Source organism: Xiphias gladius, chromosome 8, assembly GCF_016859285.1.
Source record: "Xiphias gladius isolate SHS-SW01 ecotype Sanya breed wild chromosome 8, ASM1685928v1, whole genome shotgun sequence".
NCBI lineage: Eukaryota > Metazoa > Chordata > Actinopteri > Istiophoriformes > Xiphiidae > Xiphias > Xiphias gladius.
In genome coordinates, this window is record NC_053407.1 from 28,095,491 (window position 1) to 28,111,927 (window position 16,437).

Consider the following 16,437-nt stretch of genomic DNA (forward strand, 5'->3'; position numbering starts at 1 on the left):
AGAAAAATTAAATAGTAGAATAAGAGTAACTAATAATGAGGATAATAATTAGGGCAATCGGAGCGGAGTTGATATGGAAAGGGTGTTTGAGATCAAATTTTTGGTTTTCATAATGGACCCTGAACTTTCTTGGAAACATTATGCAATTTCTTTGACGACAAAAGGAACCGAAAGTATCAAACAAAGCAAAGTACATGAGCAGAAATAGAGGAACAAGCAATCAAACAAGAAAATAAACTCACATGATTTGAGTCATGTGTAATAGAACTGAAAGATCAAAAGTCACATTTGGTTAAACAACAACTGAAGGTGACTTTTAAAGGTTTATTCGATCACAGCTTTCTGTGGTGTGAATCCTGGTGGTTCGCAGGGCTACGCTTTGTGGTTTCAAATCTGAAATTGTCCACCTCTTTTCTTAAAGTAAAGCTGGTTTGGCCACATAAAATGTGGCACTTTTACCATTAAAAAAAGCGCAAAGTGTTGAATTCAAGCAAACTTCCAGCAAGAAGATAGCAGAGTCTCTGACTGTGAATAGTTTTGACGACGGGCTCTAAACGGACGGTCACAATACTCATCAGAACGGAGTGTTTCTACGTGTTCCTGCTTGTAAACATTTCATAATCAAACATAATTACATAAAATACAATAGTGTGGCAACTGTCTAACTCGTTTCTCTCTAAGACGTTTATGCGAAGGGCGCCACGAATTCCGACAGTTAATCGCGCGCGTGAAAGCATCCGAAATCTGCTGCAGTCTGACCCCCCCCCGTCATCACGTCCGTGTCCCCGTGGCCTGCGGGTCCATCACGTCGGTGGCGCGACATCCGAGCAAATGTCCCAATGCGACTAACGGACCCCAACCAGCCGGTTCCCATTCGCACTGATTCAGCTGATGTTTCTTTATCAGTATCATCATCAGCCTCATGATTATTTGTCGTCGTTATTATCATCATCATCATCATTATCAGGGTCTGCTCTTAACCACGTTAGATTTCAGGGCATTTTTAAGTCAAAAGAAGTTTGATAAACAGTTTTTATTCTTGGGGTCTTTGGTTACAGGAAGGAAGGATTTTCCCTTTTATCTTTCACTTCGGTCCGAAGTTTTCCTTTTACAGTTTGATAAATACAGGAGCCTCATCAGTGTTAACATGCTGTTGGTCTCTCAGAAAATATCTCAATAACTACTGGATGCATTGCCATGAAATTTTATTTTCATTTTTTTTTAAATGCTCTTTATGTCTTCAGTGATGCTGTGACGTTTCCTGTAGCTCCAGCTTTAAGTTTTCACTTAACCTGTGAGATCTCTCAACCTCCGCTGGACAGATTGGCACAACGTTTAAGTCCCAAACTCAAGACCCAGCGACTCCAGCAGTTCAACTGTCTCCGTAGAGCAGCTTCAAAAGTTCAGAGGTTCGACCTGTTCACTCATAAAAGCACGGAAACAACGGTCTCCCGTCCAGATCAGTCGCCTTCAGTGCGGTGTTCAAGGACATTTCAGTTTATTTCAGCGTTTTCCAGGATGTTTCAGTGCCTGGAAAGACAGCTCCAGGTTCTCCAGGACATCATGTGTTTGCTGACGCCAACCGGGAACCAGGAGACTTTATTCAGAGACAGCAGGGGGAGCTGCTGCTGCACACACCGCTCTCTCTCCCTCCCTCTCTGTGTGTGTGTGTGTGTGTAGATTCAGATTTTATTCATTTTTCTTTGTCTCAAACTGCTTCATTAGAACCCATAAAATTTCAAATTGTCGTTACACGGTTTTAACCTCCAGCTGAATCTGAACTGAGCAACTCAAAGTCATGTTGATTTTAAATTCCTGATTTAACTGCAAAACCAGTTGAGCCTTCACTCGTGTCCCGTTTAATGAAATCCATCAGAGGCAGGTAAAACACTGAATCCAGGGAATCCAGGTTCGGACTAGGCCTACTGGTCCGCGGTCTGTCCGTCCTTGCGCTGATTAAGCTCGATCTGGTTTTTGGAATCTCTGATTCTGATCAGGTTTCTAAAGAGAAGCGCTGAGGCTGGTTTGGCACAGAGGATGAGGCGGAAGTGACGATGATTCCGCCGTTTTATTGTGGCGGGGTGTTCGATGACAGGAAACCAGAGAGGCAGGTCAAAAATTCAGAGCCGTCAGCCGGACAATAATCACTATTAAGTCTCCTCCTGCAGGATTGGTGTCTCACCTGAAGTTGGGATGGACTCGTCCATTAATGGGATAATTACCTGAGACCACCCAGCAGACAGAAACATGGACACCAGAGTCCAGAACATGTGAAAGTGTTGATGTTGGTCTGTTTTACAGGAACAGCTGGGAAACCTGTGATCCGCATGTCACCAACCCGGACGACCACTGTCCACCTCTGATCACCAACCCTCTACCACAGAGGCCCTGAGTCTGAGCCATCGGATCACGGTCCGCGGGACCCCGATCACATACCCTACATATTGTGGGTCTTATGCAAAGTCCCCTGTCACTCGAAAAGTGTGTTTTGCTTATGGTTACTTCACTTTTCGTGAGCTTCACTGTGCAGAGTTTGATGCTAAACGGCTGCGTTCACACTCAATCTGCGCAGGGAGGATTGTGTGACATTGCAACTATTCCGGAAACCAGTCGTGGCCCAATAGAGCTGCAAAGTGTCCCCCCCCCCCTCCGATCTGTAGTCCCATTTCAGTTTGATCTTTAAACGATATAATCAAATGTTGATCACAGAAATGCGGGACCCTCCCAGACGATGGGCCGATCCAACGGGTCCATGCGATGACCACCGGTTAATTATTTCAGCTTCGTTTCTTTGCAACAGAACCTGATGTCTAACAGTTGACCTGGATCTTTGAATTGATTTTACTTATTTTAGTAATGTGATGAATAAAGATGTAAAGTGATGACTGACAGAGACCGATGTCCATCACTGCGTTCTGATTGAAGAGACTTTTATTTTGAAGGCTGCGTTTTAGAGCTTGACCTGGCGACCTCTCAGTTTGAGGGCGTCCTTCTCCTCGCCGGAGAGAAGGTGGTGGATTAGTCTGACAGGAAGCGCCTCTCCGGCCCGTGATGGATGCTGCTGCCGCCGCCGCCGCCTCCAACTCTCAGGCCGCGGCGAGGGAACGAGGTGGCTCAGTGTTGAGGAGGAGGAGGAAGATGTAGGTCAGGGTTATATATAGGCAACAGTCCTGCCTATGATACATGTTGACACAGCCTCTCCAGCTGTGTCCCCTCAGGTCTAAAATGGACGATGGTGGTGGTGCAGCGCAGCTGTCCCTGCCCTGCTGAGAGACCCCCACAGCGTTAGGGGTCAATACAGCAGCAACACAATGGGTTAGATTTACCCAGCAGCCATGGAGAAAGAAGTAAAGGAGAAGAAAGAAAGAAAGAAAGAAAGAAAGAAAGAAAGAAAGATCCGATGGAATGGATTGTTTTGATACAGCGAAACAGTGATATTTATGTCTTAGTGATAAATTAAGGTGACGAGTCAGTTCTGATGCTGCAACCCTGTCACCTAGAAACTGCACAACTAACTTGCAACAGGAAGAAAAAAACAAAAAAAAAAAAAAAAAAAACCCAGTCTCGTTAGAAACTTCCTTGTGACCTGATTACGTTCACGTAATGAGGAAACGTTTGTGCATTTTAGTAAGTTGTCAATATGTTCAGCGTTTCTGCTCCGTTGTACCGTTTTTAAAAAAAAAAAAAAAACCCTCCATTTTACATGAAGGGAAATTTATAGGAAGATAAAAATTAAAGAGAAAAGAGTTACACAGTAAGATGTGGATTATCTGTAGAAACACCAGCACACTGGGCTGAAGCATCATTGGAAACTCAGCGTTTCTTCAGATTTCCCCAAACAAGAACAAACCACGTGCACCAGGGTCCCCTCAGAACATAAGAGCTTTAATCTCATTCATTTCATTCTGGTTTTTCGTCTAATTTTCTCAGCGTAGCGGTCTCTCCTTCACGGTGATCGGTCCAAGCGCCGTTTCCTGTTCCCACTGAGCACCTGAAACACAGACACACGACACCGCTCCTTCAACTAACATTACAGGTACCTGCTCACAGCATATGAAGAACGTACGTAACCACTCTTTCCCTCTAAGTATATAATTGATGTCAGCGTGTCGTATTAAAGAGTTTTGTACCTTTGGTGTTAATCTTTTTCCAGCTATGCCACAATTTTCAATAAGTCTGTTCTACTTTGAGTCTAATGCAGATTTTTTTGGATTGGAGGACATTAGTTATGCACACGGAGGTGACACTAAACTAAGTGAAAAGTTGAAAACTGCTAAATTTGACCATTTCAGCTCAAAGTGGTGCATTATATCAAATTTTTTGGGGGGGGCCACACAACCTCTTACTGTTTCAGAAAATAAATAATTTCTTTGGGAGGAGCTGCCTGAAGGACTTCATGAAACAAAAACTGCTGAATTGTCATCAAGTTTGAAATCAGTCCTTCACATGTAAAGAAAAAAAAGCAAGCAGCAGGTAGCTGAATCTCTATCAGATGATAATCCAAACTGAAGTGCATGTTAAAAAAAGGAGCTGGGATAAAAATGGAATCTTCACAGGTTGAAGTGTTTGTGAAAACCATCAGAAAAATGCTGCCTTTATCATTTTTGATGCCGTTGGTGCACGTTTTGTTCACAGCTATGTACACTCAGGTTGGCGTAAGCTGCACGAATTCAAATCCAAAAAAAAAGTTCAAAACCGCAGCCAGCCAGCACAAACCGGTGGGGTTTTCGAGTGCACGTGCCCACTTACCTGCTCCGGTCTGGTGACTCTGGCCTCCTGCCCCACAGTCCGTGTCACAGCAGGAACAGGCTTGATGGTTGCCACTGGCCTCCATCCACCTGTCAATCAAAAGCTCTTACTACAGATGTTTAAGATTCCATCTTCTCGTCACATCAGGAGATTTTCCATCCATCACCTCTCAGTCTCAGTGGGTGCCAAGCACCTACATTTTAACTTATACCGTTACCTTATTTCTGATGACTAACACATTTAAAAGCTTGTGTTAATTTTTCATTAGAAACTTGAAAACGTGTCATGCAACATCTTTATGAAAATGCGTGGAATAATATATCTGACTAATTTAAGTGGAATGTACAGAATGCTTTCAGCTGTTTGGACAAGCACGGCGACTGAAAATTAAAAAGAATATAGCTTTGTCTTGCTTTCTAGTATTTCAGCACCAAAACACAATGTCAGAGTTAATATAGAAATTATTTAACCCCACTGAGGGTGAAGAGGCATTTGTGGTGCGTTCAGCAGAAAAGATGTTGGGAATTCTAGTGTTGGTGTCTCACCCGTTGGAGAATGAGCAAGCCTTGTTGGTGGCATCAACAGCTGCAGCAGCTGCGGTGGCTCTCAGACTGCAGGTGACGTAGAGCTGAAGAAATGCAAAGAGGGTTATAAATCTGAGAAAGCAAAAAAAAAAAAATTTGACCAGTAGATGGTGAAAGTTAAAGTACAGAGTGGTTTTGAGCCTCACCACGCCGATGTTGTCCTGCTGGAACCTGAACGCCTCCACCTCAAACTGGAGTCTGTCGTCCTGAGACCGAGGCAGGAACTGAGAGCTGGAGCCCGTCAGATGGCTGTCAAAGAGACACCTGAACGCAACACAGAAGACCCGTCAGACAGATAAACCTGAATGCAACACAAAAGGGGACCATCAGGAGTTTCAAAATGAAACTTTAAAAACCCATCACCAGCACAGTGAACTGACCCGTTGTTTCCCAGGAAGACGTAGCGAGGGACGGTGTCAATGTTTGGGACCACGGTGGCCACACATCTGTCCACCGTCACTCTGAGAGGGACGTGATGAAACTGTTTAACCGAAACTTCAAACTTCATCATGTCTCCCAGGAGGAACTGGGTGGACGGACGAAGGAACTGCCAATCGTCTGAGACACGAAAAAAAGAAAAAAAGAAAAAATGACCAGACTGGTCAGGATCTCAGAGCTTTTGGACAGTTAACCTTTAATTTTTTAGAGGTAATCAAAGAGGATTTGTACCATTAGACAGCTGCCAAACTCCATAGCTTTTATTACAGAGACCAGCTGACTGATTTTGAAACTAATGCTTAAAGACTTGACATAAAAATAAAAACATTACAAGGATCACAAAAGTTTGATTATTAACAAGTACACACACACACACACACACACACACACACACACACACACACAGTAAGAAAGCGATTAAAAAAAAAAAAAACATTGACTCATTTATGAAGTTTGAACAAAACACCCACCAGTCATGAGTGTGAGGGAGAAGTAGAGACTTTCCTCTGAAGCTTTGGTGACACTGAACGGAGTCCAGGTTGGCTTCAACAGCCCAGTGCTCACGTCATGCTTCCTTAAAAAACAGCAAAAACATAACACGTTGATGTTTTCGAAAAGCCAAATGTCAAACATTTTGATGGAGCAGACACTGAAATGACTAAAGATAAAAAAAACGGGGTCAGTGGTTGAGTTGCGTAAGAGTCTGACCTTTGGTAGTGACACTGGATGCTGACAGAGACGTCTGTGGTTCGGACGATGGGACTGTCTCCCAGAGGACTGGGGGTGTAGATCAGCGTGAAGATGTAGGCGAATGAGTCCTCGGACATCTGGAACACAGTTTACGGGACACCTTAAGTCACAGGCGGGATGACACGTGTCAAGCTCTATACACACAGTATATTTGACACAAACAACTAATGAGTGTTTGAACCCAGAGAGAATTTCTTTCCACCTGCGCAGCTCTACAGACCCTTTTAGCCTCGTTTAGGTCCTAGTTCCGTTCAGTCTCATTGTTTCCAGCAGCAGCCGCCAGTTGTTTTCAATCAAACAAGCTCAGACAAACCCCAGTGCGCACTAGCTGCCCAGCAACAAAAGAGTAGACAGACACACTTAGCAACTAGCTGGTCAACAAAGTGGAACATTTAGCAGCTAAGGAGCCAGTCCCAGTTTGTACCCCTCACGTGTTAGCATGCATTCAAGTCAGGTGACCATTGGTTCCGCTAAACAAGAAAACTGATTCTCGAATTATGGCCACGCTTGAAAATCCCAGTAGGTCTTAACAATGCTGGTAAATAGACAGGGTTATGTTGAAGAGAGTCTTCTTAAGTTTTTCTAATAACTAGGGCTATCTAGCTACTTTGCAGTACTTTAAAATACATCAATCATGGACTGATGAGGATGTTGACTCATTACTTTGAACCAGTTAGCTTTAGGCTCAGTCTTTTAGCACAATATCACGCATGTTGCCATCAAGCGCAGAGATCACACCTCTTTACATGGACCGTCAGGGATGCCGTTCTTGACCAATTTACGGAGCCAACGTTAGCTTAAGTAGCTCGCTACAGCTAATATCTGATACAAAATCTGCCAGAGAGTTGTCTTTCTAGTAAAATTGTTGTACGACTACTAAAATATATATTTAATAATGTAAAATACTGGAAGTTTAGATTCACTTTAACATAAAACTGCTTGCTGTACAAACGAGATGGACTTTCTAGAGTCAACCGAGGTGCTGTCGAACTCATGTTTCTCATTAGCCCTCACCAGCAGCTGGCTGCCACATCCTTGCAGGTCCGACTCAAAGACCAGGACCTGAGCTTCAGGATCCTCCCCTGTGGCAGGGCACCCTCCCAGCGTGAGGTCTGCAGGCAGGACAGGTTTACCGATCCCCAGCAGGTCTTTCTTGGCCTCCACCCGGACAGAGTTGTCCCCGCAGAAGGCGCTGACGCTGTCGGCCGCTGTCGGAGCCTTCAGCTCAAAATCTGGAGGAAACCGAGGCTCCTCCTCAGCCGGCGGCTCTGGAAACCTCCAAGACAACGGTTGATGGAAAGACTGCTTCTCCTGCTGGACAGCTGAGAGGGAAGGGGACCATTATCCATCAGTGTGATGCGTTTTGTTAATCATTATGACAGCTATAAGTGACACTAAGTGGAGCTTGAAAGTTGGTTCTTGACCTTGGAAATTCAGCCTTAAAATCATTACCAGGATTAGCCCTGTTTGGGACTCAAAAAAAAAAAAAAAAATTTTAATTGACAATATCCTAGAGCAATATATGGGCAATGTTTGTCTAACAGAATGAGTCTGGGCTTGTCTTTAACAACCACCCAAGATCAAGAAACATCAGCGTAGCAGCTTGTAAAAATGCTGTGGGGAAGTTAACCAGATGAACATTGGCCAAACCAGTTTGTCCTCATCACAGCTCTCATAAAACCAAAAGTTAAAAGTTCTGTCAGCATAATGTCCCAGAACAAATGACAGAACATTGAAAGCTAAAAATGTAATTAGTTTATCTTGTTTTCTGTGACTATAACCTTGCTTTGAACTGTGAATCTTGGTTGAGCAAACCATTAAAAAGATTGAGTTCGACACGTCCCTTTATCTGAATAATGGCTGATCTGCTGCTGAATGTTTGATGGTGAAATGTTTCTCAAAAGACGCGATTCAATCTGAACACTTATCCACTTTATTAATGAGGACGCGGGTTTTAGTGAATACGAATACTGACATCACTCTGATGATAGGAGTGTTAAATCACCCACATTAATAAAAACACCTCTGCGCTTTTCATCAGAGAAAAACGACCATCTTTGTATCGATCCCCGTGAGGTGGGTCAAGTCTACCTGCTGGTCCTCGGATTTGAGGCTGATCTGGTCTCTGGTCTTCAAACATGCCATCTGCGGACTGTATGTTCCAGTTCACCCCCTGAGCCGCTGCTGCTGCTAAAGCTCCACAAAAAAGGCAGAAAAATACTCTGACGGCCGACCTCATGTCGTCGTGTTCACTGTGCATTTCCTCTGTTGGAAACACTCACCTGTGCAGCAGATTGGTTTTGTAGAGCTGAAGTCTGTCCCCGCCCGCCGTCTGATTAACCTGACGGTCCTCCGGCTGTGCCTCGTTCACCCGCTCCCACCTGCTGAGACTCACCTGAGCTTCATTTTGACAGACACAAGGTTACACTCTGGTTTCCAAAGATCCCGAGATCGGTCAGGCTGAATTCCGGGGACATTGGTGTAAAATGATGCAGCAGACATGTAGACTATTTTTAATCGAAATGGTTGTATGGTGCAGCCATAGAAAACAGGTATAGTGACTAATTAGCACGGTTAACATGTTAGCATTTAGCTCAAAGTACTGTGGCTGTAGACTCTTAGTCTTGTAGTTTAAAGTTCTTAATTATTTTGCTTGTTTTGCACTATATTTCTGTAAATGCAGTTTTGTTTACAGTTTGAACAACAGTGCTCACTTAATTATGCTGCTTCCTAAAATAATGTTGCACATAATTTTACACTTTGTTTATTGTTTGTGTTTTAAGATTACTTGTAGCAGGCCTAGAGATAATCTTGGAACTGCAAGTCTAAGTGTTGTTGTAAGCCACAAAGTTGCCATAACTACGTGAATGATAGTCCCACTATGGCAGGAAATTTGTCTTCCCATTAAAAAACAGCACAACAAACGAGCAAAGAAACAATAAAAACAAAAAGAACAATGAAGACGCTTTATACTTGAATGCATTTATATCAACCCAGAACATAAGTAAATTGGTCTTTGTGCCTTCAAAGAGTCTAATAAAATAAATCTAAATTTCCTCCCTGTCTCCTCGCTGCTCACGGCCATCACGAAACGCTCCCAGACAGGGAGCTGAGGTACCGACGCTACGTTTCAGACTTATCCTGGATCAGCTCGGCTCGGCGCGGACCAGCACCCTCAGACACAGGAAGTGTTGTATCTGAGACCTTTGCTCTGGGTCAGACCGGACTGGAAACAAGGTATAAATCTTGTTTGCTTTCGGTTTCGTTTTGGCTGATACTGCCGCTGGAGAACAGCTCAGTGGTGCTGTGCTTTTATTGCTCCACGTCTTAAGAAAGTTTGATCGTCAGACTTTCACCTCATGAGACCATAAAGTTGATTGTGTTGGAAATCTGCACATCTGCTCAAGTCACTTAAGTACAAATCTGAGGTACCTCTACTTTACTCGAGCATTTCCATGTCGTGCTACTTTACACGTGTTACTTCACTACATTTATCTCACGGTTGAAGTTACTTTATTTATTTTACAGATTGAGATTTTACACTCAAGACATATTATATTAAAACATGATGCACCGTTGTGGACTGAAGTAGATAACAGTATTTAAAGTTGTTAAAATTAGTAGAGTAGTTAATTCTACCTGCATTTTAAACTGTAAAAAACTTACTCAGATACACTAATTAACCTTGTTTTTTTGTTTATTTAAATCACAGCTAGTAAGGATCAAGATAACAGCAATGCATTATTATTTCCTGCTCTGAAATTGTGTTTTTTTTTTTAAACTTTATGAGAAGATGACGTCAGAAAACCCCATGAAAGCGCCTGAATCAAAAGTTCCGGTTTGAACTTTTTTTTTTCTGCCCTAAAGGGCAGCCTCTTCGTTGAGGTCGGCCGTGGATGGAGTCTCCCAGGAGTCACACTCTCCTTAAGACACATATTTACTCTTTTGCGCTGTTTAAATCCGGGTTTCAGCCAAGTTGCAGAGGTATAACCCCAGGGCGAAGCGCGAGTAAACGGTTAACGGAGCAAATAACTGGCTGATGAATCAGTTCTGACAATCATCTGTAGTTACAGGCCCAAAAGATTTGCTCCCTCTCAACCAGCTACAACATTAAAATGCTATTAAGACATTAATGCAGTAATGATAATTATAGAATGATATATAATAATATAATAACACTCACAAGATTTTTCTGAATTATGAGTAGTTTTATTTTTGATACTTTGAGTACATTTTGTTAATACTTTTTCTCAAGTGACATTTTCAAGGACTTTTATACTGCAGTATTAGAGCACTTTTATACTGCAGTATTGCTACCTTTACTCCAGTAAAAATACTGAATACTTCCTTCGTCTTTGTAAACCTGGTCTTCATTCAGCTGGTTTTATCCGGAGCTTTCAGTCACATCTCACTGTCCTCACTACAGTCACCCAAGAAAGGACCTACGCAAAATCAGGTGACAACAGCTGGTGTTGGTATGATGGTAACTTCTGTCTCTGTCGGACGTAAACGTCCTGGTTGATCTTTCTCCAGCGTCCACTAAAATATATGGCCAAACAATAGATTTTTGTATGTAGCGTGTGTGTGTGTGTGTGTGTGTGTGTGTGTGTGTGTGTGTGTGTGTGTGTGTGTGTGTGTGTGTCACAGACTAATTAAGGTCCCAATGGAGTTCATCCTGTTAAAATTGTTTATGAATCATTAGAGGCAGAAAAACGTGCTCTCCCCCTGTGTCCTCCATATATATAATTAGTCCAGCCAAGGTCACAATAACACTCATGCTATCACACACGCACACACACACACACACACACACACACACACACACACACACACAGGTTTCCTGGTGACGAAGGTCCTGAGAGGGAAGAGAAGAAGAAAGAAGGGAGAGAAAAATAAGACAATGAGAGGAAAACAAAGAGATGGAGGAAGAAGATGAAGAGAGAACGTCAACACAATAATCTACATTATACAATATATTCATATAAGTAAAGATACATGGTCTATTTATTGATACATAGGATATATATCCATATATCTCATAGAATATGTGTGTGTGTACGTGTGTGTGTGTACGTGTGTGTGTGTGTGTGTGTTAGCATTAGCGTTAGCTCTGGTCATCTCTCTCCATTCATTTCCTGTATAAACAGCAGCAGCCTCCTGGGGCTGTTAGCTGCTCACCTTCACTGATATTAATGAGCTCTCTCTGCTCATTTCCTTTATTTATTAACTGCTAACAGCCAGAGGAAAAAGGTGTGTGTGTGTGTGTGTGCATGTGTGTGTGTGTGTGTGAAGGGTTCAGTCGTTTAAGTTTAATGTCGTGTTATTTTTACGCAGACGTGGCTGTTTTTTCCTTTTTTTCCCCCATTTTTTCCTTGTTTGGTTTCTTGAAAACGAGGCAGTTTTTTAATGATGATGATGGCAGCGAGTTTTTTGGGGACGACCTTGATGAAGGAGAGTTTTTAGAAGACAAGACGCCGCTGCCACAGTTTGGTCACAGCCACAAGGGACGAAGAAATAATAACAAGACCAACAGTGAAAGTAATGAATGTATTTAAATAGAAATTTTCATACAAAAAGACACTGTGCACCATGATTCACAAAATATCAGAAAACAAACGACAGATAGAAAAAAAGAGTCTGGATCAGAACAAATAAGAGACATTTAAACACAAATAAAATTAACTAATCATAAATAACAGTTAATGCCATGGCCTCTACCGACGTTTTGCTTCTCTTTAAGGTAGTTTTGAGTCTCTTCGTAGATGTTTTGTGTTTTGGTGGATTTGCATTGTTTTGTGTCTCTGTTTGTGGTTGTTATGTGCTTCTTCAGATCTTATTTTGTTGACCCCCTGACCTCCCTGGAGCCTGAGCCTGTGTCCAGTAGGCCCCTTCAGTAATTCCTCCATGGTTAACACTGTGCTTGAGATAAATTATAGTAAAGCTTTTTGGAGAAAATTTTAAAAGTGTTTTTATTATGAACGTTTTCTTGTAGCAGCCTCTCAGATGTGAGGATTTGAATTCTTTGTCACAGAGGATAGTAAACTGAACATCTTTGAGTTCTGGACTTTAGGTTGAATAAAACAAACTCGCTTTTTTCATATATTTTTCAATGTTTTATTGAAAAAATTATCAACTGGTAATGAAAGTTGCAGCCCAATTTCAGGGTTTGATAGGTAAATAAATAAATAAATAATTTGAACTTTGCCTTTATTTCAAAATAAGAGCTCTTTGTTTAAGATAATTTATCTTACGGTTCCTTTTTAGCGTTCCTTCTGTACTTTCTATGACAAACTGTACCTGCTTCTGTTTGTTTCGGATTAGAAATTTACTCTAGTGTCGATGGCGAAGATGTTTGTAGCTCTGTTTTATACACTTCTTTAATCCTTAACCGGCCCCAGTTGGTGATTCAGTGCGACTGCAGGAGTCGACGGCAGAGAGGGGACGGAGCAGGGATGTGATTATGGGATGGATGCTCAAGGCCAGAGGGCAAACGGGAAGTGCGCCTCTCAGCAGATTTCCACAGCAGCACTTGCTTGTCTTCTGACGACCTCTGACCTCGTCTGCCCGAGCAGCTACCTCACCTTCCCCACGTCTCTGCAGTGCAAAATGTAAAAATAGAAAAATAAAGGCCTTTGTGTGTCCGTGTGTTCACAAAGGGAGGTTTTGAAGACGGAAATTTGGGTATAGTGTTCACTGAGTATGTTTGGAGTTAATTTGGCCAAGAGGGGCAGAAAATGTGAACCTCGTGGTTGGCGCTAGAGGAAAAGTCAGTGGGATCACCAGAGTCAATAGGATTCATCCGCTGAGGACCATGAATGTCTGCACAAAACTGGCAAAAGTGACGTGAGCATGGGGAGAAATTAGTCTCAATAACGGTGACAAATGTATGTTAACATGATCTACGAATAACAATCACAGAACAAGTCATTTATGCACAGCTGGTGTTATGGTAACGTAACGTTACACGATGCGTCATCTGACGTTATTCGGCCATTGTATGTTTTCGGTTTCCTTTAGCGGCCATGTATGAGTGAGAAAATGGCTCAAAACTAACGTTTCAGACTGTTGTTACAGTCTGAAAATCATTTCAGATATTTTCCTTGCTGATGCAAAGGTAACGAGAAGTCCGGGGGGAGAGAAGAAGAAGAAGAAGAAGAAGAAGAGCGCGATGATAAGCCTCTGACGATTTGGCGGCTCTCAGCTCTTTACCTTCCAACATCAACTCTGAGAGCTGGAGGCTTCCTCAAGACATCCAAGGAGTCAAAACATGTTTCAACTAAGCTTTATTATTCAGGTCTGGAACAAACAGGACTGACTCTGAGAGAGAGAGAAAAAAAAACTAAACCAGCACAGTGTTCAGAAGACAGGGAAGGAATTATAATGAAATTTAAAGTTTCATTTTTCCACAGTAAAACATTTAAGCTCCTGCGTGTGAACTTAAAATGTTGATTAAGGAGTACTCTGCCATGAGGTATAGTCCACTACAAACACACAATCCCTCGAATACTGGGCTGGAACAAGACAGATAATAATGCAAGACTGCTTTAAAGTGGCTATAATCAATATTTATATATTAACAACGACTCAAATGACTGTGAAAACAACGTGTAACTCGTAGTGATGAACCTACAGAGAATCATCAGCTGAATCTGCAGCTCCCCTCGACTTTATGGAGCCTTATAGTGAGATTATGCTCACTGTTTAGCTCTCTGGTCTGTAAATTTACCGCTCTGGTTCTCTCTAACTGCTCTCATAGTGTATTTCTTTTGGGCCGCAGCAGGCAGATGTTCTCAAGGAAACAGCATTTAGCAGCTAAAGAGCCTGATAGTTCCCTCAGGAGGTGGTGGAGACCAAACACAGAGCTAAAAGAGAGGGAATATGTGACTTGCACCAGAAACACGACTTCAAATGAATAATCATGCTGCTCTGTAACTGATGGATGTGTACGTACACAACTGTTTGCTGTTCGCAATCACAACTTAAAATGTGATTATGTGCCCCCAAAAGGCCAAAAACACACAAACAAACAGGGGCAGATTTAATTTCTTGAATATACTTTTAACATTTCTATAGCATTGAATAGAAGTGTCTCTAAAAAAGACCATAAAGAAGCCTTTTGAAAATGATAAAAAACAATAATATCCTTCATTTATTTATCAATTCTCAAAAACAAGTTTACAATGTACGTCACAGGTATAAAAACAATACAAAATACTTAATCATCAAAATACACAAAGCAGAATAAACATAAGCAAAATGTGAAAGAAAAGGACTAAAAATAAGAATAAAAAACAAATTAAAAACCAACGTGGGGACCAAAACTGCACCAAATAGAGACCTACTGATAATATCAAACTAACGTCTATTTAAATGTTATTATTTACATGTATTTATGTTCCATCGACTCATTTTTTTAATATATGTATATATATACCGCTCAGCTTGGACAGAAAACTCTTCAATGATAATATTTCATCAATTATCCTCTTCCCTAAAACTTGAATTAATCAAAAACTAAATCACAGATAGAGAATCCCTGAGGGAAAACAGTCACAATCAGGATTAATTAAAACTCACGATAATTACTGGGCTAAAATGTCTACACCGCAGCACGACGGCAAAACCCCCCCCCCCAAAAAAACAGCTGGGGCCAACAGGAAAAAATGAAATTAAATCACGATAGATAGATATACGTAATAGACAGTTTATAAACCGTGTCGCAGATTTAAAACATAAAACAGTAGTAAAATATCGTGAGTACTTGTTAAGTCCTGTGTGTTGTATCTGGCATCGAACACAATCAGCATGTGATTTTTAAACATTTTCTTCCAGCTGAAAAAATTAATTTTCATACTTTAATGCAATATAATTCGACATACAGCACCAATTTTTATTGAGATAATCCATCGATGGCCATGAAATCACCTTTATTTATGTATTTATTACAGTTGGTGATTATTTATTCGGCATTTAATCAGATGTTGAACAACTTCTCGCAGACCTTAGCGCTAAGAGGTTTTTACGAATTCCTCTTAGACCTAAAAACGAGGGAGTCTTAAAGTCAGGACTGACATGCTGTTCATGTTTTGTGAGTACGGCCCCTGATATGTTTCTCTGAGTTTAACCCCTGAACAGACGCCCCCCCGCCCCCCAAATATAACTCTTTATGTGAGATTTTACTTCCACAGCATGTCTTCTCTAAGACTATTGGAAAGCAAACGTCCAAAATGCACATTTAGGGGCTTATTTTACCACACGTTGTCTATTTGCATCTGTAGGTCTTAATTACAATGCATATCTTTAAAGGTCGTTTTCTCAAAATGAGTTTTTTTTCCCTCATCCTCCGAGCCAGAAATCTCCACTCCGGTAGCGCTGACATGCGCCGAAACTTTCAAGTTTTATTCCTTTCTATATCCTGATGGTTTGTACAGAGGGGTTTGTTCATATATCGTTCACAGTCTGATTTATATAACACTTTATTCCTGAAAAACACGGTGAAAAACGGATGTTTTATGGCTTGTTGACGGTATTTTCTGATTTATGGGGTGATAAAAAGAGAGATCCAAAAATCCCCTCTATAAAAACCTTTGGCTCTGATATATTAAAAAACCTGAAACAAGAGTTTTGAACCTGGCTTTATCCAACGTTCAGATTTATGTTCAGGAAATGTATGCAAATTAGGGCATATTTAATTAGATAATACCCAATTTGCATATTTAAACATAAAATTTCAGAAAACTTGTAATAAAAAAAAAAATCATCTTCTTAATGTAAGTCATTATCTGGGGAAGTTTCATGGCGATATCTATTAGTTCATTTTTTTTTACCCTATTCACCTGTGGTGTCCTTGCCTTATGTGTGACCACTAAAAAGTCCGAATGAGTAGAAGAGACACCGAACCAACGTTACAGGGGCA

At 41.4% G+C, this 16,437-nt stretch overlaps 1 protein-coding gene and 1 long non-coding RNA gene across 2 annotated transcripts; one reads left to right on the plus strand and one right to left on the minus strand.

Annotated features, from left to right (window-relative positions):
- Nucleotides 1-3,864: 3,864 nt before the first annotated feature.
- On the minus strand, nt 3,865-8,808 carry LOC120793710 (zona pellucida sperm-binding protein 3-like). The gene is made up of 9 exons (XM_040134012.1): nt 8,613-8,808; nt 7,536-7,843; nt 6,480-6,598; nt 6,242-6,345; nt 5,714-5,891; nt 5,480-5,597; nt 5,295-5,377; nt 4,750-4,838; nt 3,865-3,991 (listed from the first exon to the last, which is right to left on the minus strand). The coding sequence occupies exons 1-9, from the start codon at nt 8,779-8,781 to the stop codon at nt 3,927-3,929; spliced, it is 1,233 nt and encodes a 410-aa protein (XP_039989946.1). The 5' UTR covers nt 8,782-8,808; the 3' UTR covers nt 3,865-3,926.
- On the plus strand, nt 7,828-12,994 carry LOC120793711. Its single transcript, XR_005708021.1, has 3 exons — nt 7,828-9,073; nt 9,623-9,758; nt 12,920-12,994. It is a non-coding gene; the product is annotated as an uncharacterized LOC120793711 (long non-coding RNA).
- The last annotated feature ends 3,443 nt before the right edge of the window (nt 12,995-16,437 follow it).

What these genes read in the sequence shown, in the direction of transcription:
- LOC120793710 (XM_040134012.1), bottom strand. Translation starts at nt 8,781, where the DNA reads ATGCACAGTGAACACGACGACATGAGGTCGGCCGTCAGAGTATTTTTC. An exon ending in ATCCAGTGTCACTACCAAAG is followed by an intron (nt 6,346 to 6,479) that starts GTCAGACTCTTA and finishes CTGTTTTTTAAG; the next exon opens with GAAGCATGACGTGAGCACTG. An exon ending in AGCAGGACAACATCGGCGTG is followed by an intron (nt 5,378 to 5,479) that starts GTGAGGCTCAAA and finishes GCATTTCTTCAG; the next exon opens with CTCTACGTCACCTGCAGTCT.